Here is a 24075-nt window from a genome sequence, read left to right as displayed (position 1 = left end):
CCTGTTAACCCTCCTTTTTAAAAAAAAAAAAACCCTTCGGGATCAATATGGGGAGGCACTGGAAGAGAAACAAGAACCTCGGGAGCACCGTCATCTTAACTGACTGGACCCTACCCGCCAAAGAGAGTGGCAGCGCATCCCACCTCCTGAACTCCTCCTCTATCTGTTCCACCAGCCTCGAAAAGTTTAGCCTGTGCAGGGCCTCCCAGCTCCTAGCTATCTGGACCCCAAGATATCTAAAGCTCCTCTCTGCCCTCTTCAACGGGAGCTCTCCTATCTCCCTCTCCTGGTCCCCCGGGTGCAGCACGAACAACTCACTCTTCCCCACGTTGTGCTTGTAGCCCGAAAAATCCCCAAACTCCCCCAGTATCTTCAACACCTCTGGCATTCCCCCCCCACCCGCCGGATCCGCGACGTACAACAGTAAATCATCCGCGTACAGCGACAACCGGTGCTCCCCCCCCCCCCCCCCCCCCCCCCCCCCCACAATCTCCCTCAGCGCCATGGCCCAAGGGCTCAATCGCTAACGCGAAGATCAGGGGAGACAAGGGGCACCCCTGCCTCATCCCCCGGGAAAGCCGAAAGTCCTCCGACCTCCTCCCATTCGTCACCACACTCGCCACCGGGGCACTATATAGCAGCCTCACCCAGCTAATGAATCCCTCCCCAAACCCAAACCTCCTCAGCACTTCCCACAGGTAGCTCCACTCCACCCTGTCAAAAGCTTTCTCCGCGTCCATCGATGCTGCTATTTCTGCCTCCCCAGCCGCCGACGCCACCATCATAACATTAAGAAGCCGCCGTACATTGACATTCAGCTGCCTCCCCTTCACAAACCCCGTCTGGTCCTCATGGATAACCATCGGGACCACATCTTCCACCCTCCTGGACAGTATCTTAGCCAACAACTTTGCATCCACGTGAGGAGCGAGATCGGCCTGTAAGACCCACACTGGAGGGGGTCCTTATCCCGCTTCAGGATTAGTGAGATTATTGCTCCAGACACGTTGGGGGCCTCATTCAGGGTCCTCACAAACAGAGGGCCCAGCAGATCTGAGAATTTCTTGTAAAACTCCACCGGGAACCCGTCAGGTCCCGGTGCTTTCCCTGTCTGCATGCTCCCCAGTGCCTCCATCAGCTCCTCCAACTCGATTGGGGCCCCCAGACCCTCCACCCGCTCATCCTCTACTCTTGAACTCCAGCTTATCCAGAAAGCGGTCCATCCCGCCCACCTCTCTAGGGGGCACCGCCCGGTACAGCCCCTCGTAAAAGGATCTGAACACCCCATTAATGTCCCTGCCACCCCGCACCAAGTTCCCTCCTGCATCTGTGACTCCCCTTATCTCTCTCGCTGCCTCCTGCCTCCTGGTGGGCCAGCGTCCGGCTTGCCTTCTCCCCGGACTCATACACCGCCCCCTGTACCCTCCTCCACTGCGCCTCCGCCTTCCGGGGGGGTCAGTATATCGAACTTGGAGACTACGATGCTTCCTCAAAAGTCCCTCTTCCGGGACTTCCGCATAAACAGTGACGCTGTTGAAGGTCAGGGGTGAATGGTTGAGTTTTCTTCTGTTTGAAGTTTTACATTGTGTGAATAGTTCCCACCGTTACGGTGGCTGCCCTGCCAACTCCTGCTGTAGGTTGAATGAGCTTCTCAAGACTGAAAGAGGTGTGAGTGAAGCTGAACACTGGAATTATCACCTTCCCATTCCTGATGCCGTCTTCACTTCAGGAGTCACTCAGTAGCCCAATATTGAGCCATTCGGGTTATGCAAATATCTGTGGAAGAGCTTGGGTGTTGGACATGAAGCATGTTCTTACAGATCACGATACGCCCCAACGTAAAGAATTTAAAAAGCATGCTCGGGCATGAGCAATGCAACTGGATAAGTGAGTTATCGTGCCGTCAACAGGCCTGATTTGAGAGCTTGACTTTCCTTTCTGCAAAGCATCTCTGAACCATGTTAATGTTCATTGTCTAGATCCAGTACACAATTCCCAATACAATCTCTCCCAAATCTTGTATCCTAGCAACCACAGTTCTTATCAGACAAGAGGTGCTGCAAAAACGGCAGGCATTCCTTGGCCTTAAGGCACTAAACACATTTCTTGTATCTTGTTGAATTGTACATGAAGTCTGACAGCACCAGGTTAAAGCCCAACAGATTTGTTTCAAACACCAGCTTTCGGGAGAGCACTGCTCCTTCCTCAGGACTCCGAAAGCTCGTGTTTGAATCAAACATGTTGGACTTTAACCTGGTGTTGTAAGACTTCTTACTGTGCTCACCCCAGTCCAACACCGGCATCTCCACATCATTGTACATGTGGCATGGCTCTTTACAAAGGCATCTGCCTAATTGCCTAATAACCGGACTACGGTTGTTTGTGGACAGGCAGGTTTTGCTTATTTTGAATTCCTTTTTGCTGAAAAGTTAGGTGACTTCAGATTGGTTGTCATGGAAGGCGGAGGGCGGTTTGTCTGTAGAGATTAACCAGATTTTACTTTCTTAGTTTTTTTGGGGGGGAATTTCCTGAGGTACCAACTCTTTTTGGGTCCATTCCTATTTTTCTGCCCTTTCCAGGCACACTTCCAACATGATAATATACAACCAAAGGAACTCTAATTGCCCTTGTGGTGGGAGAGAGGAGTTGGGACTCTTGGGCAAGTCTTTTGCCCCTGGCTGAGATCTACCACCCGTGTCTGTAAATTGACTGTCCCAAAGAGTCTGGACCAGACTGGGAACTATCCACTTAGGAGCAGCTACTTCAATGGATTATCCCGCAAAGTGCTCTCTGCAGGGATTCTGGGCAACCAAGTAAAATCTGCTCCGAAGCCATGACCCCAGGGTTCCCAAGCTTCTCTTGTGGGCTAGTCTGGATGGGTTGGGGGTGTCAGTTCAAACTTCATAGTTTAACGATACAACTAAGAGTTGGGATGACCCAAGGCCGGTTGTATAATAGATTTTTGATGTTCACGGGCAAGTGTTTTAACCTTTAAATCAAAGACCAGAGCAGTTCTTGTTGTGGAATATAATAGTTCAAGCAAATTATGCATTTGCATTTCATCCTCCCTTTTTTGGGTATCGCCTTTCTGACATGGTCACCACAGTTGCTGCAGAATGAACACTGCAAGCTGCAGAGCCCCAAGCATGGAGGGTGCCCCAAGCATGGAGGGTGCCCCAAGCATGGAGGGTGCCCCAAGCATGGAGGGTGCCCCAAGCATGGAGGGTGCCCCAAGCATGGAGGGTGCCCCAAGCATGGAGGGTGCCCCAAGCATGGAGGGTGCCCCAAGCATGGAGGGTGCCCCAAGCATGGAGGGTGCCCCAAGCATGGAGGGCGCCCCAAGCATGGAGGGCGCCCCTGGTGCATTTGGACAGAAGTTGATCTCAATGCCATGGGTGATCAGCTAGCTTTAATTTTGCGCACTAACCCAGTTACAGCTCCTCGAAGCGAGTTTGTGGAAGCAGACCTAATGAATTTGTGTCCTTTGTACAGATGGACGTTAGCACCACGGTAATGATGGGTTGTATTTTTGATTCATGTTAAATAAAATGCCTCCATCTCACTTATTCATCCAGTTATTACAGAGCTCGCTTTTTTTGAAGTAGCTGACTTGTGTCTCAATGACAGGGAGCCTGAAAATTGCTGCAATGATAGATTGCAGTAAATTGTCTGCAGACTTCAGCTATGATTCATTCTGGGGTAAATTTCCTTCATCCGGCAAATGTCTGCAGACTGAAATAACTTTGATCTTACTGTTCGGCACAGTGGGCAAAATAATTACATCTAAAATGTGCAGCTCTTGTAGCAACTCTAAAACCTTCCTGCTTGGTTTCTACCCTGTGATTCCGGGGGATCAAGGCAGATTTGAGCAGCTTTCACCATTCCAGTAAAATTTCTGGAGTATGATGAGTCTTCATCTAGTCTGCATAAAACTGGCAAGAAATAGCTATCTATTAATGGTCACTGAGCACAGAAGACTTGATTCTCTGTGAATTCATTGATCTTGGTGACTGGGTTGCTACAATTAAACAAGGTTAGTGACTGGGCTTGGCTGGGGCATTCTGCTAAGAGAACTCTTGTGTAGTTATGTCTAAGTTGGATAAAGTTGTGGAGAGTCTGCTGCAAGCAATTTGAAGGTATTTGATGAGTTATGGTAACTTTTATCTTTTCTAATCAAACGGCAGACCATTCAGCCCCTCTAGCCTGCTCTCATTCAGCAAGATCACAGCTGATCTGACCTTTCCTTCAACTCCATGACTCGCTTGTTACTCAAGAATCCCTCCCTTCCCCTCCCTGCAGTTTAAAAATATTCAAAGACCTTCCAGTGATCTGGGGACGAGTTCCAAAACTGCGTGACTCGGGAAATGTCTTCTCATCTGTTTTAAATGGGAGACCCCTTATTTTAAACTATCCCCTAGTTCCGGTCTCCCCCACATGGGGAAATATACTTTTTCCACAATGATCCTGTCAAGTCTTTTCCGGACTTTGTTCTGGTCGGATCCTCAATCTTTTAAACCCCAGTGGATACACGCCCAACCTTTTCCTCATCAGATCCGAACCTCCGATCCCTGGTATGGAGTGAACCTTCTCTGAACTGCTTCTAACGCTCTTTGTTTTCTTTAAAGGAGGAGACCAAAACTGTTCACTCTGCAGGTCTGGCATCTTCTGTGGAGAAAGTGTTGTCATTTTGAGTCCCTATGACTACTTCATCTCAGTCTGTTAACTTTCGCTCCACAGATGGTGCTGAGTTTTTTTGTTTTATTTCCGATTTCTCTAGATGTGGTCTCACTAATGCCCTGTTCAACTGTAGTAAACACCCCTGCTTCAATATTCCATTGAATCTGCCTTGATACTCACTTGCTGTACTAGTCACTTACTGTCCCAGGACACCCACTTATCTCTCTCATTTCATTTCTCCCTCAGTTCTGTAATCTTGAGCCATTTAAACACAATCTGCTTTTTTGTTCTTCTGCCAAAATGTCCCTTTGCTGACTTGCGTCCTCTTGCTTTGTGTTATCAACCCTACCTTCAATCCTTTCAAAGTCCACGGACATTATTTTTGGAGGCAGTACCCTGACCTCAACTGAAGTTGAGGACCTCTGCCAGGCCTGGAAACTATGGGCCCTCGATGTTGTGCCGAGCATTGTCCGAAATCAAGATCAAGCTATCCCACTCCCTGTCATTCTGGTGTGCTCCATGTGCCTATCCAATAACCACTTGAAAGTGTCCGACTCCACTACACAGCAGGCAGTCCATTCCACACCCTAACCACTCCCTGAATAAAGAACCTACCTCGGACATCCCTCCTATATCTCCCACCCTGAATCCTATAGTTATGCCCCCTTGTAACAGCTACATCCACCCGAGGAAATAGTCTCTGAGCGTCCACTCTATCTATCCCCTCATCATATTTTAAACCTCCATTAAGTCGCCTCTCATCTTCCTCCGCTCCAAAGCGAAAAGCCCTAGCTCCCTCACTTCTATGTTCTATGCCCAGATTTACTGATCATTAGGTTGTTAGTTGTCCGAGGTCATGGCTTTTTCCCCCATGTGGGAGGATGTCCCACCTTTGTAGAGCTTGGAGCTGCCTCCCAATCCAAAGACCAAAAGGGGAGCAGGTTGCCCAAGACCTACCCGGTGTTGATGGGGAGAAGACCCCACCATAGCAGTGAGTTCCAGTCCAAGTCTGGTCTAATGTCTTGCATTAAAAACAATAAGTAAATGATTTGTGTTTTCTCTGTTAGCAGCTGACACAGGTTTTGATTTGCCAACCTTTTGTGCTGTGAGATTAGAAATATAAATGACTGGGATTAGATTAGATTAGTGTATGTCAGGATTTGCTGTTGTAATCAAATGCCTACTAAAACGTTTAAGCAAAGGTAACCTTTGATCCGTTTGGAACTGTCAGAGAATCTATTGTCTTATAATATTTAACACTTTAGGCGATTAAATGTTAGTAGATTTGGGGAAGGTGGGAAGGAATTGGGCAATTCAGCCCTTCACCATTCAATCTCTTCCTGGTCTCAGATCCACCTTCCTGCCTGTTTTCCCCCCATTTCCATTTAAATCTTTTAAAAAAATCAGATGTATAATTTTTTACAATAAATTGAGTACCTGTAAATCTCTCCTGAAACAACTCTGATTCCACCGCGCTATGAGTTCCGTAAATTCCTCATCCTCTGCGAGACGTAGTTCCTCCTCATCTCAGTTCTAAATCTGCCACCTCTCAACCTATATCCGTGACCTCTCGTTCTAGACGGCCCCACAATGGGAACATTTGGCCTTCAGAATCTGTGTGCCTCTGTCAGAAATGTGAATGCAAAACAAACTTTTGCAGGCTATAGACCAAGGACGAGAATTTCAAGACTTTTGACTGCAAAATGACTTCAGCATTTAAGGGGCAAATAACTTTTTTTGTTTATTAATTGATTCAAACTGTTTGTAATCATTTTAGATACAACACCTCACTGTCTGTTTACAAAATGGTCTATTCAACTGGCTGGTGAATTAATGTTTGTGAGATTTCAATTGTATTCTAAACAAATGTATCCCTATTAATGTTCACATTCTTCTCTTAGCTGGTATTTATATTTGGCCAACAGATAGATTGGTTGTATTTGTCATTTCAGAGTGCACAACCAGAAAACTCGCACGCAGCCACGTCTGCACTGCCACTAGACTGGAATAAGGCCACGTCCATTTATGATTTTCAAGCCAAGGACATAGATGGCAATGATGTATCGCTGAAAAAATACCAGTAAGTGGACAAGTGTATGGTGCTGCAGCCCATTTCCATTCACTGAATATTTCATAACGGCTTTGAAAGCTCGTTTACATTTTTCTAATTTTTCTGCCTAAAGATTCCCTGACACTCGATTTTCCCATTACAGCAATGAAAGAATAAAACATAAATCTTACTGCATGTTCAGCAGGTAATAAGGAATGTTGGTTTTTATTTCAAAGGGCATGGAGTATAAAAATATGGAAGTATTGCTAAAACGATACAAGGCACTATTTGGACAACCCCTGGAATACTCCATTTTGGTCCGTTTTCTAAAGGAAAGATCTATACTGGCATTGTAAGCAGTCCATAGATGGTTTACTCGGTTAGTCCTGGGTAGGGAGGGATTTTCTTTTGAGGTGATCATATTGAAATGTGTAGGATTCTCATTGGATTGGATTTGTTTATTGTCACGTGTACTGAGGTACAGTGAAAAGTATTTTTCTGCAAGCGGCTCAACAGATCATTCAGTACATGGGAAGAAAAGGGAATTAAACAAAATTCAAGAAAATACATGAGAATACATAATAGGGCAGCACAAGATATACAATGTAACTACATAAGCATTGGCATCGGTTGAAGCATACAGGGTGTAGTGTTAATGAGGTCAGTCCATAAGAGGGTCGTTTAGGAGTCTGGTGACAGTGGGGAAGAAGCTGTTTTTGAGTCTGTGCGTCCGTGTTCTCAGACTTCTGTATCTCCTGCCCGATGGAAGAAGTTGGAAGAATGAGTAAGCCGGGTGGGAGGGATCCTTGATTATGTTGCCCGCTTTCCCCAGGCAGCGGGAGGTGTAGATGGAGTCCATGGATGGGAGGCAGGTTCATGTGATGGACTGGGCGGTATTCACGACTCTCTGAAGTTCCTTGCGGTCCTGGGCCGAGCAGTTGCCATACCAGGCTGTGATGCAGCCCGATAGGATGCTCGCTATAGTGCATCTGTAAAAGTTGGTAAGGGTTAATGTGGACATGCCGAATTTCCTTAGTTTCCTGAGGAAGTATAGGTGCTGTTGTGCTTTCTTGGTGATAGCGCGACGTGAGTGGACCAGGACAGATTTTTGGTGATGTGCACACCTAGAAATTTTAAACTGCTAACCATCTCCACCTCTGCCCCGTTGATGCTGACAGGGGTGTGTACAGTACTTTGCTTCCTGAAGTCGATGACCAGCTCTTTAGTTTTGCTGGCATTGAGGGAGAGATTGTTGTCGTTAAACCACTCCACTAGGTTCTCTATCTCCCTCCTGTATTCGGACTCGTCGTTATTCGAGATCCGGCCCACTATGGTCGTATCGTCAGCAAACTTGTAGATGGAGTTGGAACCAAGGTTTTCCACGCAGTCGTGTGTGTACAGGGAATAGAGTAGGGGGCTAAGTACGCAGCCTTGCGGGGCACCGGTATTGAGGACTATTGTGGAGGAGGTATTGGTGTTCATTCTTGCTGACTGTGGTCTGTTGGTCAGAAAGTCAAGGATCCAGTTGCAGAGTGGGGAGCCAAGTCCTAGGTTTTGGAGCTTTGATATGAGCTTGGCTGGGATTATGGTGTTGAAGGCGGAGCTGTAGTCAATAAATAGGAGTCTGATGTAGGAGTCCTTGTTTTCGAGATGCTCTAGGGATGAGTGTTTTCGAGATGCTCTAGGGATGAGTGTTTTCGAGATGCTCTAGGGATGAGTGTTTTCGAGATGCTCTAGGGATGAGTGTAAGGGCCAAGGAAATGGCGTCTGCTGTGGACCGGTTGCGACGGTATGCGAGTTGAAGTGGGTCAAGGCGTTCCGGGAGTATGGAGGTGATGCGCTTCGTGATCAGCCTCTCGAAGCACTTCATTACAACTGACGTCAGGGCCACCGGGCGGTAGTCATTGAGGCACGTTGCCTGGTTCTTCTTTGATGGTGGTCTTCTTGAAGCAGGTGGGGACCTCGGAGTGGAGTAGGGATAGGTTAAAGATGTCTGTGAATACCTCTGCCAGCTGGGGGGTTTGATGGGGTAGATGCTGAGGTTATTTCCCTTGTGGGAGAGTCGGGACCAGCATCTCTTGAGTTAAGGGCAATCCCATTAAAGACCGATTAGGAGGGATTTATTCTCTTGAGTAGTGATCTGTAGAATTCTGTAGGCTGGGTCATTAGGTATGTTCAAGGCAGATTTTTAATCAGTAAGGGAATCAATGTTATGGGAATAAGGTGGAAACTGGGGTCCTATCGGATCAGTCATGATCTCGTTGTGAGTTATGGAGCAGACTCGATGGTCTGAATAGCCTAATTTCACTGGTCTCCTACCAGTACAAATATTTCATTATCTTGTGAAGAACTAAAATGAGAATTACTGCAATTGCACCAATAGCCACTACTTGTGGATTATTTCAGTGACTTCACCAGCTGAGCTTTAATCTATGGGAAGAGGCGATCCGTTAAGTCATCGTAGATCGTTATTTTTCTCCTGTGTTGTCGTACAGTTCCTATGGTGAGATGTCTACGACTTATTCACCTCCCCGTCCGTTACTATGAATTCAGACGATGCTATTTCCTCTGACCTGTCTGATGCTCCCTCGCTACCTGCACTGAAAGGAAATATCTCTAATGAAGTTGCAATCGTCCATTGGTTGTGTTTTTTTTTTTGGTGATAGGCTTAAGTATTTGGATTTTGATCCGGGCTTGTCTGTCTCCCAATGCCAGTGGGAGGAATTCCCTCACAGCAGTTTTTTCCTTCTGGTCCATTAATATGTAGCATGTGATGTATGTTTCCTTCTTCCTGGTTCTGATCGGATATTTCTGTGAGCTAAGTGGTATTTTCTTTTTCATTCGTTCATGGGATGTGGGCGTCGCAGGCTGTGCCGGCATTTGTTACCCATCCCTAATTGTCCTTGAGGGGCCAGTGAAGAGTCAACCACATTGCTGTGGGTCTGGAGTCACATGTAGGCCAGACCAAGTAAGGATGGAAGATTTCCTTCCCTGAAGGACATTAGTGATCCAGATGGTTTTTAATGGCAATCGACAATGTTGCATGGTCATCATTAGACATTTTTAATTCCAGATTTTTATTGAATTCAAGTTTCACCATCTGCAGTGGTGGGATTTGAACCTGGGACCCCAGAACATTAACCTGGGTCTGTGGTTTACTAGTCCAGTGACAATACTGCTACACTATCGCCTTCTAGTTTGCTGACCTTACTGAGGTATTGCCAAAGAAATCCTATTGTAAATGAGGCTAACCATTCGAAATGTTCAATTAGTGTTGAACACTTTGAATTTCCCTGGGCCACATCCACCATTTTCATAGAGACTTTGCAGAGCAATATCGGAGAAGGAAACATTTAATACAATTTTGTAGCAGCGTTCAGGAAGACTAGACTGGGGAAGTGGGCAGAAACATGGCAAATTTAGTGTGAAATGGGATTCCCATCATTGCTGAGGCCTTTGTTCTGGGCACCAAACTTTAGATGTTCGTAACCAGAGGGGAAGATTTAAGATAATGGGCAAAATAACTGAATTTTAATGCAACAAGTAACGATCTTGTAAACACCATCTTAACTGTTGAAGAGGATTTACAGCAAAAGCAAATGAGGAAATTGCAGGAGACTGTACTGTACTGCGTCGCTCAAGGCATTGATAAATGAACATTTTAATCGGATATTATCACTTTGTTTAGTTAAAAAAACCCAAATACTATCTTGGTGATTTCCCCCCCCTTCCTGATCAAAAATTAAAAACTTCTTTACTATTTGCTCGAACTGGACTAAAATACGGGAAATGGTGCATTTTAAGCAGGAAGTTACATAATGAATTTGTCTTGCTGCCTTTTTCTCCAGTGACATTAGCAATGGAAAAACTGGTGACTAGTTCACTTTTATGTGAATCAGAACGATTTGAGCTGTTTTTTTTTTCCGATGACAGATTTATGCCGAGTCAAAACCGTGGGGCAGATTTTTGAAATAAGAAGTGTTCGGTACTGCCGGCTCCTTGAGCCTAAAGATTGGCTGAAGATTATTTTGGGAGACTAAATGTCAAAATAATAAAAGCATAGGCATTTGATCAACCTTAATTAAACCCAAAGCGTTTACAGCTATAACAGTACTTCGGTATAACGGGTGAAACTGGTCTTTGGCAGAAGAACAGAGCAGACACTTTCCAAGTTGGCAGCCATTTTGCTGCATCTGACGCTTCTACTAAAGTTCACAAATAAAAGCTCAAACAGGTTTCCCACTGTTACCTTTACTTTGGTTTGAAGTGAGATTTTTGGTAATATTCTCCCCAATCGATAGAAAATAGAAACTTGGAATCATAAAATCCCAACGGTGCAGAAGGAGGCCTTTCGGCCCATCGAGTCTGCACCGACCCTCTGAAAGAGCACACTTCCTGGGCCCACTCCCCTGCCCCATCCCTGGAACCCCACCTAACCTGCACATCCTTGGATCGTGGGAGGAAACCGGAGCACCCGGAGGAAACCCATACAGACACGGGGAGAAAGTGCAGACACCACACAGTCACCCAAGGTTGGAATCGAACCTGGGTCACTGGTGATGTGAGGCAGCAGTGCTAACCACTGTGCCGCCTAAGTTGTGATTGAAAAGTGACAGTTTTTTGTGCTTCTGGTGTAGATCAATTTCTGCATTCCACCCTCAGTATTCCAGACCAGTCTGAATTGTGTAGTTAATTGGGTCCCAAGGCTATTTTTACCTTTTTGGAATTCATTCCATTTCAAATACTATTTCCTTTTGCAACAAGGGATATATTATGGCAGGAAATAACTACTGCCTGACAAAACCCTCCAACGTTTGCCTCGATTGCAAAATTGCAGTTATTTGGTCAATGATGCAATTCCTGGCTGAGCTGCACCTGTCCCTCTTACTTAAGGCAAGGTCCTTGTGCCAGTCGCTGCCTGAGAAATATTGTTTTCATGCAAGTCATTATTTTAATATCGCCAGTGCTGTTTCACAGTCTTAAATGTTATGTGTTTTTTTTTTTAGGAATTTTGTCTGCCTTATCACAAATGTAGCCTCCAAGTGAGGAAAGACTGCCGTAAACTATACTCAGCTTGTTGAACTGTACGACAAGTATGCTGAGAAGGGTTTACGGATTTTGGCTTTCCCCTCCAATCAGTTTGGTAAGCAGGTGGGTTGAGAAAATGAAGAACGTTGAACGTTTGCAGATTTCTTGTGCATTTGTAACTAGTTTGAGTTGGGAGTTTCTTGGTCAGTTCTAATGCATGTTGTTGTCCTGTTACTACTTGTTTAGCCAAGTAGGGGGATGGGAGGGGGAGAGGGGAGAGAAAGAGAAACTTCCTTCAAAAATCTGGTGTTCCATCTTTCCCGAGTCTGCCATTGTTTAAAACAACACCTAGGGTGGGGCAGTGGTTAGCACTGCTGCCTCACAGCGCTGAGGACCCGGGTTCGATCCCGGCCCTGGGTTATGTGCAGGGTAGGTGGATTGGCCACCCTCAATTGCTCCTTAATTGGGGGGAAAAGAAACAATAGTTTACTCTAAATTGGTTAGGGGGCTGGGAGGAAAAAAATCTGGAATTTGACTTAGATTTCTGATTTGAACCAACTTTCAAGTAAACTTTTTAAATTCTGAAGGCAGTGGGTATAGTTAATTATTTTTAAATGTTAATGCCAAAAAGCTGTCAGTTGCCCTTATCCGCGCTGTCTCCTATCCACAGCCTTGTTCTCGCTGTCTCCTGTTCACCGCCCTGTTCTCGCTGTCTCCTAGCCACAGCCCTGTTCTCGCTGGCTCCTAGCCACCGCCCTGTTCTCGCTGTCTCCTAGCCGCAGCCCTGTTCTCGCTGTCTCCTAGCCACAGCCCTGTTCTCGCTGGCTCCTAGCCACAGCCCTGTTCTCGCTGTCTCCTAGCCACAGCCCTGTTCTCGCTGTCTCCTGTTCACCGCCCTGTTCACCGCCCTGTTCACCGCCCTGTTCTCGCTGTCTCCTATCCACCGCCCTGTTCACCGTCCTGTTCACCGCCCTGTCCTCGCTGTCTCCTAGCCACAGCCCTGTCCTCGCTGTCTCCTATCCACAGCCCTGTTCTCGCTGTCTCCTAGCCACAGCCCTGTTCTCGCTGTCTCCTAGCCACCGCCCTGTTCTCGCTGTCTCCTAGCCACCGCCCTGTTCTCGCTGTCTCCTAGCCACCGCCCTGTCCTCGCTGTCTCCTAGCCACCGCCCTGTTCTCGCTGTCTCCTAGCCACCGCCCTGTTCTCGCTGTCTCCTAGCCACCGCCCTGTCCTCGCTGTCTCCTAGCCACCGCCCTGTTCTCGCTGTCTCCTAGCCACCGCCCTGTTCTCGCTGTCTCCTAGCCACCGCCCTGTCCTCGCTGTCTCCTATCCACCGCCCTGTTCTCGCTGTCTCCTAGCCACAGCCCTGTCCTCGCTGTCTCCTAGCCACCGCCCTGTTCTCGCTGTCTCCTAGCCACCGCCCTGTTCTCGCTGTCTCCTAGCCACCGCCCTGTTCTCGCTGTCTCCTAGCCACAGCCCTGTTCTCCTAGCCACAGCCCTGTTCTCGCTGTCTCCTATCCACAGCCCTGTTCTCGCTGTCTCCTAGCCACAGCCCTGTCCTCGCTGTCTCCTAGCCACCGCCCTGTCCTCGCTGTCTCCTATCCACAGCCCTGTTCTCGCTGTCTCCTAGCCACCGCCCTGTCCTCGCTGTCTCCTAGCCACCGCCCTGTCCTCGCTGTCTCCTAGCCACCGCCCTGTCCTCGCTGTGTCCTAGCCACCGCCCTGTCCTCGCTGTCTCCTATCCACAGCCCTGTTCTCGCTGTCTCCTAGCCACAGCCCTGTTCTCGCTGGCTCCTAGCCACCGCCCTGTTCTCGCTGTCTCCTAGCCACAGCCCTGTTCTCCTAGCCACAGCCCTGTCCTCTCTGTCTCCTAGCCACCGCCCTGTTCTCCTAGCCACAGCCCTGTTCTCCTAGCCACCGCCCTGTTCTCGCTGTCTCCTAGCCACCGCCCTGTTCTCGCTGTCTCCTAGCCACAGCCCTGTCCTCGCTGTCTCCTATCCACAGCCCTGTTCTCGCTGTCTCCTAGCCACAGCCCTGTTCTCGCTGTCTCCTAGCCACAGCCCTGTTCTCGCTGTCTCCTATCCACAGACGATTCCCAATAAATCCTTGATATGATCGGAACCTAAAGTTTTAATTTTAACGGATACAGAAGTTTTATTTTTAATTTTATTCACTTGCCAACAAATGCTTCTTGAAATGTTGTAATTTATTTTCAGGAACCTGGTGATGAAGCAACAATCAAAAAGTTTGCAGAAGGTTACCATGTAAAGTTCGACATGTTCAGTAAAATTGATGTAAATAAGGATTCGGCCCATCCTCTCTGGAAATGGATGAAGGAGCAGCCCAATGGAAAAGGGTTCTTGGGAAAGTATGTATGATGTGTCATTGCTCCTTTCTCTTGCATGTATAGATGATGAGATTATAATGATTCTTCTCTACATGTGCACACACCAAATGATGGTGGTGGTAGCATAAAGTTAACGCTGCAAAGTTGTTGGGTCTAAAGTCCCCTTTGGTACCCAGTATTTGGATTCTCACTAATATTAAACCTGAGCGGTGTAGCATCAAGGCAGGCTAAAACTTGTTTTTTCTTTTACAGTGCCATTAAATGGAACTTCACCAAGGTATGGGAACTAGTTACTCTCTCTAACATCCAGCATCTCTTTCTTTCTGTAGAGGACTAGCAATAAAAATCCAAATATAGATGTTTTTTGGAACAGTAATACAGTGCCTTTATGTCCCTTGGTACTTCGGGTCATTATGAAAAGCAGTAGGAAACTGAATCACTTGGAGCTGCTAAGTCAGATGGTCAGGAAGCAAAGTGGGAGAAAGTTTCAGACCTTTGGGCAGTCACCAATAGTAGATCAATTTTAAAATGCACAATAATTAGTTTCTATATCTCCAGTGGATGTCGGTGTGGAGAAGATTACAGGCCATGGAAGGATTTAGAATTTTCAATCATCATCCAGTTGTTTAATCAGGAGCCAGTATTGGTCAGTGAGCAGTTGGTGAATGGGGCTTGACATGAGATAACACCAGGATGGCCTCTGAATGTGGGATGTCTGCCGGCCATGTACTAGAATAGGTTAGTCTGTAACCTGAATATCAATGAGGGTTTTGGCATTAGAAAAGTTTAGGTGGTGCAGAAGCAGGCCATTCGGCCCATCAAATCTGCACTGATCCTTGACAAGAGCACCCTATCTAGGCCCACACCTCTACCCTATCCCAGTAACCCCACTTAACCTTGAGACACTTGAGGGGCAATTTAGTATGGCCCAATTCAATCTTCGGCTTGGGAAGAAACCGGAGCAACTGGAGAAAACCCACAGAGACACTGGGAGAACGTGCAGATTCCCGACAACCACTCGAGGCTGGAATTGAACCCAGGTCCCTGGTGCTGTGAGGCAGCAGTGCTAACCACTGTCACATATATCACTTGAGATTGAGTTGCAGTGAGGTAGAGTTCGGTGTCATCAGTGCCATATATTTGACGTTGGTGTGAAGCAGCATGTAGATCGCACGGGATCCCAAATGATTCAATGTTTTCTTTCCTTCCCTATCCTTTCTAGTTTCTGATTAACAAAGAAGGTCAAGTTGTCAAGAGGTATTCTCCCACGGACGACCCTCTGGTAAGTTGAATTTTAACCAACCTCACAAGCCTGTGTGGGGATCTCTCTCTTTCCCCACAAACACTGAGCTGGGCTGATTTGGTGCTTTCCCAGCTGGACCAGTCCATTAAATCCAGCAGGAGACTTTCCAATTTTACTGATGACGGTGGGAGGCAGGGGTAGCTGGGCAGCCCACATGGGGCAGCCTCCTTCACCAGCCCCCAAGAACCACCGGAGCTCTCAACATCTGCAAAAGTTCCAATGCAACACTGAATACACGCTCCCTTATCAGCTGTGACCACAATGCTGCTGCTGTAAGAACTGGGTACAGGGACTATGGCATCTTGTATCATTCTGTGTTTATGCTGTTGATATTGGGGAATGGGCCTTCTCCCCTGTCACCTACCCTATGCTAGGTATAGTTTTATGGACATTGGTCAACCACTTGCTGCTCACCCAGTGGCCGTGTGGGAGTGACCAAAATGGCTGCTGCTGAAGCTGCAGTAAGTCTTCTCTTTCCAACAGGAACGTGTAGGGATGGAGGTGACATTCCCTTTTTCCTATAGGGTTCCACTTCAGAGCAACTACAGCCTCCTCGTTGCTTTCCCAAGTTTTGTCCTAATAATCGGCGTGCATCACTGGAGCTGGGACCTCTTGTATTCATTACACTTGAAGAGAGTTTTATTTTGCCTCTGCTGTAACTCCCTCTGATACTGCAACAATGACTTGTCAATACCCAATTATCAGTTGCAGTGAGGTGCATTAGTGATCTGTTGGAAGATATCATGTATCTTGAGTAGGAAAGTTTTATCTTTGAGGAACTTGGTGTAGTGAGGGACGAGGACCAGCAGGCAAGCCAACAGAGAATTGGCGAAGGGGCAGAGAAGTAACTAGAGAACAAAAGGACCAAGATCATCAGTTAATGGAAAACGGTACATGGCTTGAGATCTGATGAATATCTTGCCTTTCTCAATGTAAGAAGAGTTTTGCCTTCCACCTGGACACTGGTTCAGTGTAATCCCAATCCCATTGCAGTTTCTCTTGGGGCATTTAGTTATATAAACAGCGTACAGCTGCTTCCCTATTTGTGGAGGGAATGTATACTGATGGATAACTTTACTCCAAGAGGCTGGAGGAGGTTGATTTGCATTTCATTAAAAAATATCTTTTGAGTTTTTCCATTTGAGTCAGAAACAGACACCTGCATTGTGATGTCCATTTTTTTAAAATGAGGAGTTGCAACAGTAATACAGGACCTCACTTCATGATGTGTCCTCTTGGCCAGTATTTCTACAGACGTCAGTTTCCACATTTTGATGTCCATTTCATGTCTGTTTGACCAGAGCTAGATTTTCATCTGCCATTTCAGAACTGCACATTGGGCCATTTCCTGGCCTTGGAAAACTGACTTGTAACAGCCCACCATATTACCACTGCCCCCCAAGGTGGGTAGTTGGCAAAAGAAGGCTCATCTCTACTGGCACATTGGCCCAGTTTGCTGCATGTATATTAACCTTCCTACCCTTGCCCCTCGTGCATACTCTATCCATTACGTACAAACATCATTCATAATAACAATAAAAAAGGGTTTAGTTCTCTTACTAGTTGGCCAAATAAATGACTGGTAAGCCAGCAGGGAATAACCATAAAGAAAAACTCACTTTTCTTTCCCCAATGCTGTGTAAACAGTGCCTATAGAGTTGAGTGCATTATTCAGTCTTGGAGCTCAGCCAAGCATTGAGGCCATTGTGCTTACAGTTTCTTTATTTTAACAGGCGGCTGAATCGGATATTTTGAAGTATCTGTAAATGAGCAAGCAGCTGGCGGCAATCAAACTCGATCTACTGAATTCATATCTGCCTTTGGTCCAGGACAATGATGGTCTACTTTTAAACCTGTTCACGTGTGGAAAAGTGGATTTGACTAATGCCATGTGCATACCTGGAGGAAGTTCTGATTGTATATTGTGGTTGAGTTTCTTAGCAAGTTTGTTGCTGTATATTCTATTACCTTGTTAATCATAAAGAATAGCCAAACTGTTTTGTTGAAGTCCTTGTTTTATGGCAATTAAAAATAAACCTTCTCACCAGTTCTTAGATTGATGTGTTTATTAGTTTGGCCAGGAAATAAAAAATGTTATTTCTATAATTCTTCCCTTATGAACTTTGCCTGCTACAGAAACCACCATTAAGATCCAGTGTGACCATGACTGCATTTTCTCCTGCAACCATTGTTCTCAGCAGCCATTGATTATTTTTGAATTGCAATGGTTTCTCTTCCCACCCTTATCCCATTGCCCATCAGTTTTGGCAATCTATCCGTGGCCTCTTTTTCCCTTGGGATAGGCTGCCATTCGCATCACCATCTCCACATGTGCTGACAACCACCCTCTGTTGGACGTATAGTTTTGGAGGTTGAACACAACCATAAACATTTCACCTCCAGCTCCTGCCTTAAGGCAGCACGGTAGCATTGTGGTTAGTACAGTTGCTTCACAGCTCCAGGGTCCCAGGTTGGGCCACTGTCTGTGCAGAGTCTGCACATTCTCCCCGTGTCAGCGTGGGTTTCCTCCGGATGCTCCAGTTTCCTCCCACAGTCCAAAGATGTGCAGGTTAGGTGGATTGGCCGTGATCAATTACCTGTTGGTGCCCAAAAAAGGTTAGGTGGATTTACGGAGATAGGATGGAGGTGGCGGTATGGGCTTAGGTTAGGTGCTTTTCCAAGGGCTGGTACAGACTCAATGGGCCGAATGGCGTCCTTCTGCACTGTAAATTCTATGTTAATACTTTGCCATGTCACCACCTCTGCTCCTGTTCTGGATCCTTTTGAAAGTTTTACTTTCAACCTCGACTTAATTGGAATTATCTAATCCCTAACATTGCATATTGAGGTCATGTTCTATCTTGAATTATTTCTAACCTGACCCCCAACCCATAAGACATAGAAGCAGAATTTGGCCACTCGGCCCATCGAGTGAGTCTGCTCCGCCATTTAATCATGGCTGATATTTTCTCACCCCCATTCTCCTGCCTTCTCCCCATAACCCCTGATCCCCTTATTAGTCAAGAACCTTTCTATCTCTGTCTTAAAGACACTCAGTGAATTGGCCTCCACAGCCTTCAGTAAAGGGTTCCACAGATTCACCACCCTCTGGCTGAAGAAATTCCTCATATCTGTTTTAAAGGATCGTCCCTTTAGTCTGAGATGGTGTCCTCTGCTTCTAGTTTTTCCCACAAGTGGAACATCCTTTCCATGTCCACTCTATCCAGGCCTCGCAGTATCCTGTAAGTTTCAATAAGATCCCCCCCCCCCTTCATCCTTCTAAACGCCAACGAGTACAGACCCAGAATCCTCAACCATTCCTCATACGACAAGTTCTTCATTCCAGGGATCATTCTTGTGAACCTCCTCTGAACCCTTTCCAAGGCTAGCACATTTTTCCTTGGATACGGGGCCCAGAACTGCTCACAAGACTCCAAAGGAGGCGAAGTACATCCCTGATCTTGTATTCTAGCTCTCTTGCCATGAAAGCTAACGTTGCATTTGCCTTCCTAACTCTTGACTGAGCCTGCATGTTAACCTGAAGAGAATATTGACCAAGTCCCTTTGTGCTCCTGATTTCCTAAGCATTTTCCCATTTAGAAAATAGTCTATGCCTAAATTCCTCCTTCCAAAGTGCATAACCTCACACTTTTCCACATTGTATTCAATCTGCCACTTCATTGCCCACTCTCCTAGCCTGTCCAAATTCTTCTGCAGCCCACCTGCTTTCTCAATACTGCCTGCCCCTCTACAGAACTTTATCATCTGCAAAATTAGCAACAGTGCCTTCAGTTCCTTCCAGATCATTTATGTATATCGTGAAAAGTTGTGGTCCCAGCACAGACCCCTGAGGCACGCCACTAGTCACCAGCTGCCATCCTGAAAAAGACCCCTTTATCCCCACTCTGCCAGTCAGCCAATCTATCCATGCCAGGATGTTACCCTTAACACCATGGGCTCTAAAATGTATTTAAGTCTCCTATGCAGCACCTTAACAAAATTACATCCATTGGTTCTCCTTTTGTCTAACGTCCTTGTTACCTCCTCAAAGAACTCTAATAGATTTGTTAGACATAACCCCCCCTTTGACAAAGCCATGCTGACTCAGTCCTATCTTGTGCATGAGGGCTGAGCTGGGACCAGGCAGAAAGCTAACCAGTCTCGATGCTGGCCATCCACGTGGCATCTGGAGTTCCAAGGAGGCAACAACAGCTTTGCATAAAAGGCAGAATTGGAGGAAGCAGAACTTGTGTTTTTTTCCCCCCTCTTCTCTCTCCTGTTGTCACGGCCTTGCTGCAGTTTTATGCCACTAACTCAGCTGCTTTCCGTATCTGCTCCTGGAATGCTCTGCACCCAAAAGCAGATGGATCCCAGGCAAACCCTAAAGCCTACAATTAACAAAACTAAACACAAACGTTGAGCTTGTATGGGAGCTGCAGAAAACCTTTGAATATCACTTCCTGACTAACATTCCTGTTGGCAGGAGACTTCCAACTTCCTGACTAACATTCCTGTTAGCAGGAGACTTCCAACTTCCTGACTAACATTCCTGTTAGCAGGAGACTTCCAACTCAAGAGTAAAACCCTATTTGACTTGTGATGCCACACGAGTGAAAACTGGGAGCAGATGACAATGAGAAAGTCTGCACGTTTGCCCTAGTAAGCGAGTGGCCTTACTGGCGGCTGAGAATCTGGCATCAGCTGAAAATCAAGTTTAACACCAGGTGCCTAATGGATCGCCATACTCCGGTGCCCCAATAGCAGTGTGAATATGTTCCATGCTGGCATAGCCATGCGAAACATACAGGCGTGGTTAGCACAGTGCCAGAGTCACAGGTTCGATGGCCCTGGTACATGGCTGCCTGTGACATGGCCGCCCTGTCCTGCAGCACGGCCACCACCTGCACACTGTGCCCCAAGCCTTGGACATCTTGACCGATAGCTGTGACCCAAGGCTTCCACCGTGGATGCCATCTGTGCGGTGTTGGCCTCAATGGCACACATTGTTGGCACTGCCTCCTGTACCCGCAGGTGTTGGACGGTTGCTGATACCCCATCCTGTAGTTCCCGGCTCTGTGCCTATACCTCCAGCATTGATGGGACCTCCCTTTCCAGAAACACGAGACCCATCAGGACAGCAGCCGTCTGGGGTCGGACCAACCTCCGATGTCTGTCCCCTTGGGGTTCCTACTGCCACCTGATGTACTGCAGCATATGTCAGTTGCACCAGAGAATGTCTTAGGAGCCACCTCATTATAATGCTCAACCAAGGTGAGTGTCTCTGGGATCGTGGCGGGTGTCGGTGACAGCAGTGATGAGAAGTCGGTGTTCTCCCTGGACATGTGCTCCAGGGTGTTACAGGTTTGTGGCTGGGGGTGAGGGACACCAGATGGTCCCGCGTCATGGGCAAGTGATCCAGCAAGACAAAAGGCAGAGAGTGGAACAGAGGTTCGCTGCTCCAACAGAGGTTGGAGACACTGCTGGATGTGGTGGAAGAGAGTCCGAGTTTCGGACCAATTCTCTTTTGGCTCTACCTCCCTTAGGCATCTCAGATAAGAGAAATCTACACAACCAAATTTCAGAATTTTCCTGAGAAGCTAAAGAGCCGTGGGGCTGAGAAAAAGAGAATATCCAATTTCTAGTGGGAACTAACTCCTGCGTATCGTCCCCTCACATCGCACCACCGAAAGTCCACCATCTTGATTATTCCTACCCACCGTCTCCCCTCCCCCCACCCCACTAGTAGCCAAGATTGGTTTGCAGCTGGTATTGAATCAGCTCAATTGCTCCACCAAGTGGTAAAGAGAGGGAACTTTCATAGAAAAACAATCAGGAGTTCAACTGAGAAAATGAGGGTTCAAACAGACCCAAAGCCACTGTTTCTAGTTTTCACTGAGGCCATATGTTGGGTGGGTACCCAAGGTGGGTTGGAATTAATATAATAATGAGGCTCCTTGTCATTCTACTTGAGGAATTTAACTCTGCTTGGTTGGGTTTCCTGATTATTAGGGAACACAGCAACTTAATTGAGGGCGTGGGGCAAATCTGGGAGGTAAGTGCCTTTAAACATGCCACCTAGCTCCAGATATCTACCTGAGAAACCTACAGAACTAGGCCCCATCTGATCTCTTCAGTGCCATCATAGGCTTCCAACCTTCCTCCTCCCAGCCCTGAGCCCTAAAGAAACTGACAGCTCATCCAATCAAACTCCTCCCCTCTGATCTACCCCCCAGCTCAATCCCCACCATCCTTCCAACCCCAGTAACCTGGTGCAGCCATGTTCACTTCCAGCCTTCCCCCATTTTGCTCACTTAACCTATAGGGAAACGCTGTACCCCAATGTTGTTTATTCACAACACAAATTGTAAATCCTGAGCAGGACACCACTCAAAATTCAGTTCACACAATAAGGATAAAAATTCTATTTTCTAAACACGTTTTCTGAATACGACCATTGGTGAATAATTAGCAGCGGTCTTCAAGACGGGTGGAGTTCAATCGCATGGTTTGATTTAGGAAATTGAAACTTTTCTATTTCATCAAACTCTATTTATTTAGTTATTTATTTTAAATGTAGAGAACCCAATTCATTTTTTCCAATTAAGGGGCAATTTAACGTGGCCAATCCAGCTATCCTGCACATTTTTGGGTTGTGGGGGCGAAACCCACGCAGGCACGGGGAGAATGTGCAAACTCCACACGGGCAGTGACCCAGAGCCGGGATCGAACCTGGGACCTCAGCGCCGTGAGGCCACAGTGCTAACCACTGCGCCACCCTGCTGCCCATCAAACTCTATTTATAACCTTTTAAACTCAAGTTTAATGAGTTAAAAGGCACAAAAATATTTATTATATCAGTGCCTAATAGTTATTATAGTGCAATGTTTCAGTTTTCACTTCATTTTGCAATATTATTCTAGTAAAGTTTGGGAAAGTGATTGAATCTCAACTGGACATAGAACATAGAACAGTACAGCACAGAACAGGCCCTTCGGCCCTCAATGTTGTGCCGAGCCATGATCACCCTACTCAAACCCACGTATCCACCCTATACCCGTAACCCAACAACCCCCCCCCTTAACCTTTCTTTTATTAGGACACTATGGGCAATTTAGCATGGCCAATCCACCTAACCCGCACATCTTTGGACTGTGGGAGGAAACCGGAGCACCCGGAGGAAACCCACGCACACAGGGGGAGGACGTGCAGACTCCACACAGACAGTGACCCAGCCGGGAATCGAACCTGGGACCCTGGAGCTGTGAAGCATTTATGCTAACCACCATGCTACCCTGCTGCCCCAACATTGAGATATTTACACAAATTCTGACAGGCAGCAAAATCAGTGAGATTCCACCAGGATAAACTATTGTAAAGTGGTCTAGGTTAAACTTACTTAAACTCCACTCCTTTTTCATATTGCATTGTCGTTTTAAAAATAAATTTAGAGTACCCAATTCTTTTTTTCCAATTAAGGGGCAATTAAGCGTGGCCAATCCACCGACCCTGCACATCTTTTTGAGTTATGGGGGTGAGACTCACGCAGACACGGGGAGTAATTGCAAACTCCACACGGACAGTGACCTGGGGTCGGGTACGAACCAGAGTCCTCGTCGCCGTGAGGCAGCAGTGCTAACCACTGCGCCACCCTTCATACTGCATTGTCAATATTATGAACGATCTTTCTTCAGAAAGATGGGGGTGTTGTTGCGACTAATGAGAGAGAGCTGGATAAAGCCACACTTTGCTAAAGTCTGACCACTTGCTGCTCAAGGAGTGAAAGTGATGAGAGGAAAATAATACGTGCAGGAGGGGGATAGAATCACCACAGACTAAAAATGGCAACCTGAAACCTTCCCAGGTGTACGGCTTAGCTTTTGAATTGAATGGTTCACTGGGCCACCTGAACAGAGTGAGATCTGAAGAAAACTAATGTCCCATCATGTTAGGGTTTTAAACTATTAACCACTCTCTGGGCCTGGAGTGTATTTTGATCCTACTCCCCTCTCTTCACCAGTGGTTTGAAATTCTTTATTTGAAGAACTATTGTCACCATACACTTTCCCTCTGGAGAACCAACAAGATTGTGTGGGTCATGGTCACGGCCCTACATTTCAGGAAAGCCGGAGTCGCTGATGTTTCGGCAGAGTTAAGGAGCCAATGGGAAAAGCTGCTTTTGTATTTCTGACATACTAGCTGTTGCGAGCGGGTCCAGAAGTGAAATCTCTGCTCTATGGTTTTAAAATTAGCAGAGCTTAAAGAATGGGTTGTCTGCTCATATACTCCAATGGGAAAAGCTACGCGTGTGTTTGAATTTGAACAAAGTATGAGGCAAAAGGGATAAAATATAGCTGCAGGAAATATAGCGATGCATCCAACACGTTCATTAATGCAATCAAAAAAAAATTATATTTAACCCTGAGGCAATCAGTGACATAAGGTGTCTTTAGAGAAACTTTATTATTGCATGCTACAGAATAATACCAGAGAACTTTGTAAAATGAGGATGTTCATTGTAGATACGCACACACACACACACACACACATGTAGTGCAACTGTCGTGTGGGATTTGGCAAATGTGCTGGAAAAGCAAACTGTTTAGTTAGTATCAGGTAGAAATTTGCTTAATATAGTACAACAGATATTGCTAAACAATAAGCACACATTCAGA

General features: G+C 46.5%; 1 protein-coding gene across 1 annotated transcript in view; it reads left to right on the top strand.

Moving 5' to 3' along the window:
• The window catches only part of LOC119952952 (phospholipid hydroperoxide glutathione peroxidase-like), a 30443-nt gene extending 12990 nt beyond the window's left edge, over positions 1–17453 (top strand). Inside the window, exons 2-7 of the mRNA XM_038776591.1 lie at positions 6579–6757; positions 11734–11878; positions 13970–14121; positions 14353–14377; positions 15323–15382; positions 17137–17453. Coding sequence (XP_038632519.1) covers positions 6579–6757; positions 11734–11878; positions 13970–14121; positions 14353–14377; positions 15323–15382; positions 17137–17169 — 594 coding nt within the window. The 3' untranslated portion in view covers positions 17170–17453. The remainder of the gene's footprint in view (positions 1–6578; positions 6758–11733; positions 11879–13969; positions 14122–14352; positions 14378–15322; positions 15383–17136) is intronic.
• The last annotated feature ends 6622 nt before the right edge of the window (positions 17454–24075 follow it).

The sequence above is a fragment of the Scyliorhinus canicula genome, chromosome 18 (genome assembly GCF_902713615.1).
Source record: "Scyliorhinus canicula chromosome 18, sScyCan1.1, whole genome shotgun sequence".
NCBI lineage: Eukaryota > Metazoa > Chordata > Chondrichthyes > Carcharhiniformes > Scyliorhinidae > Scyliorhinus > Scyliorhinus canicula.
This window is presented reverse-complemented; position numbering and strand designations above follow the sequence as displayed.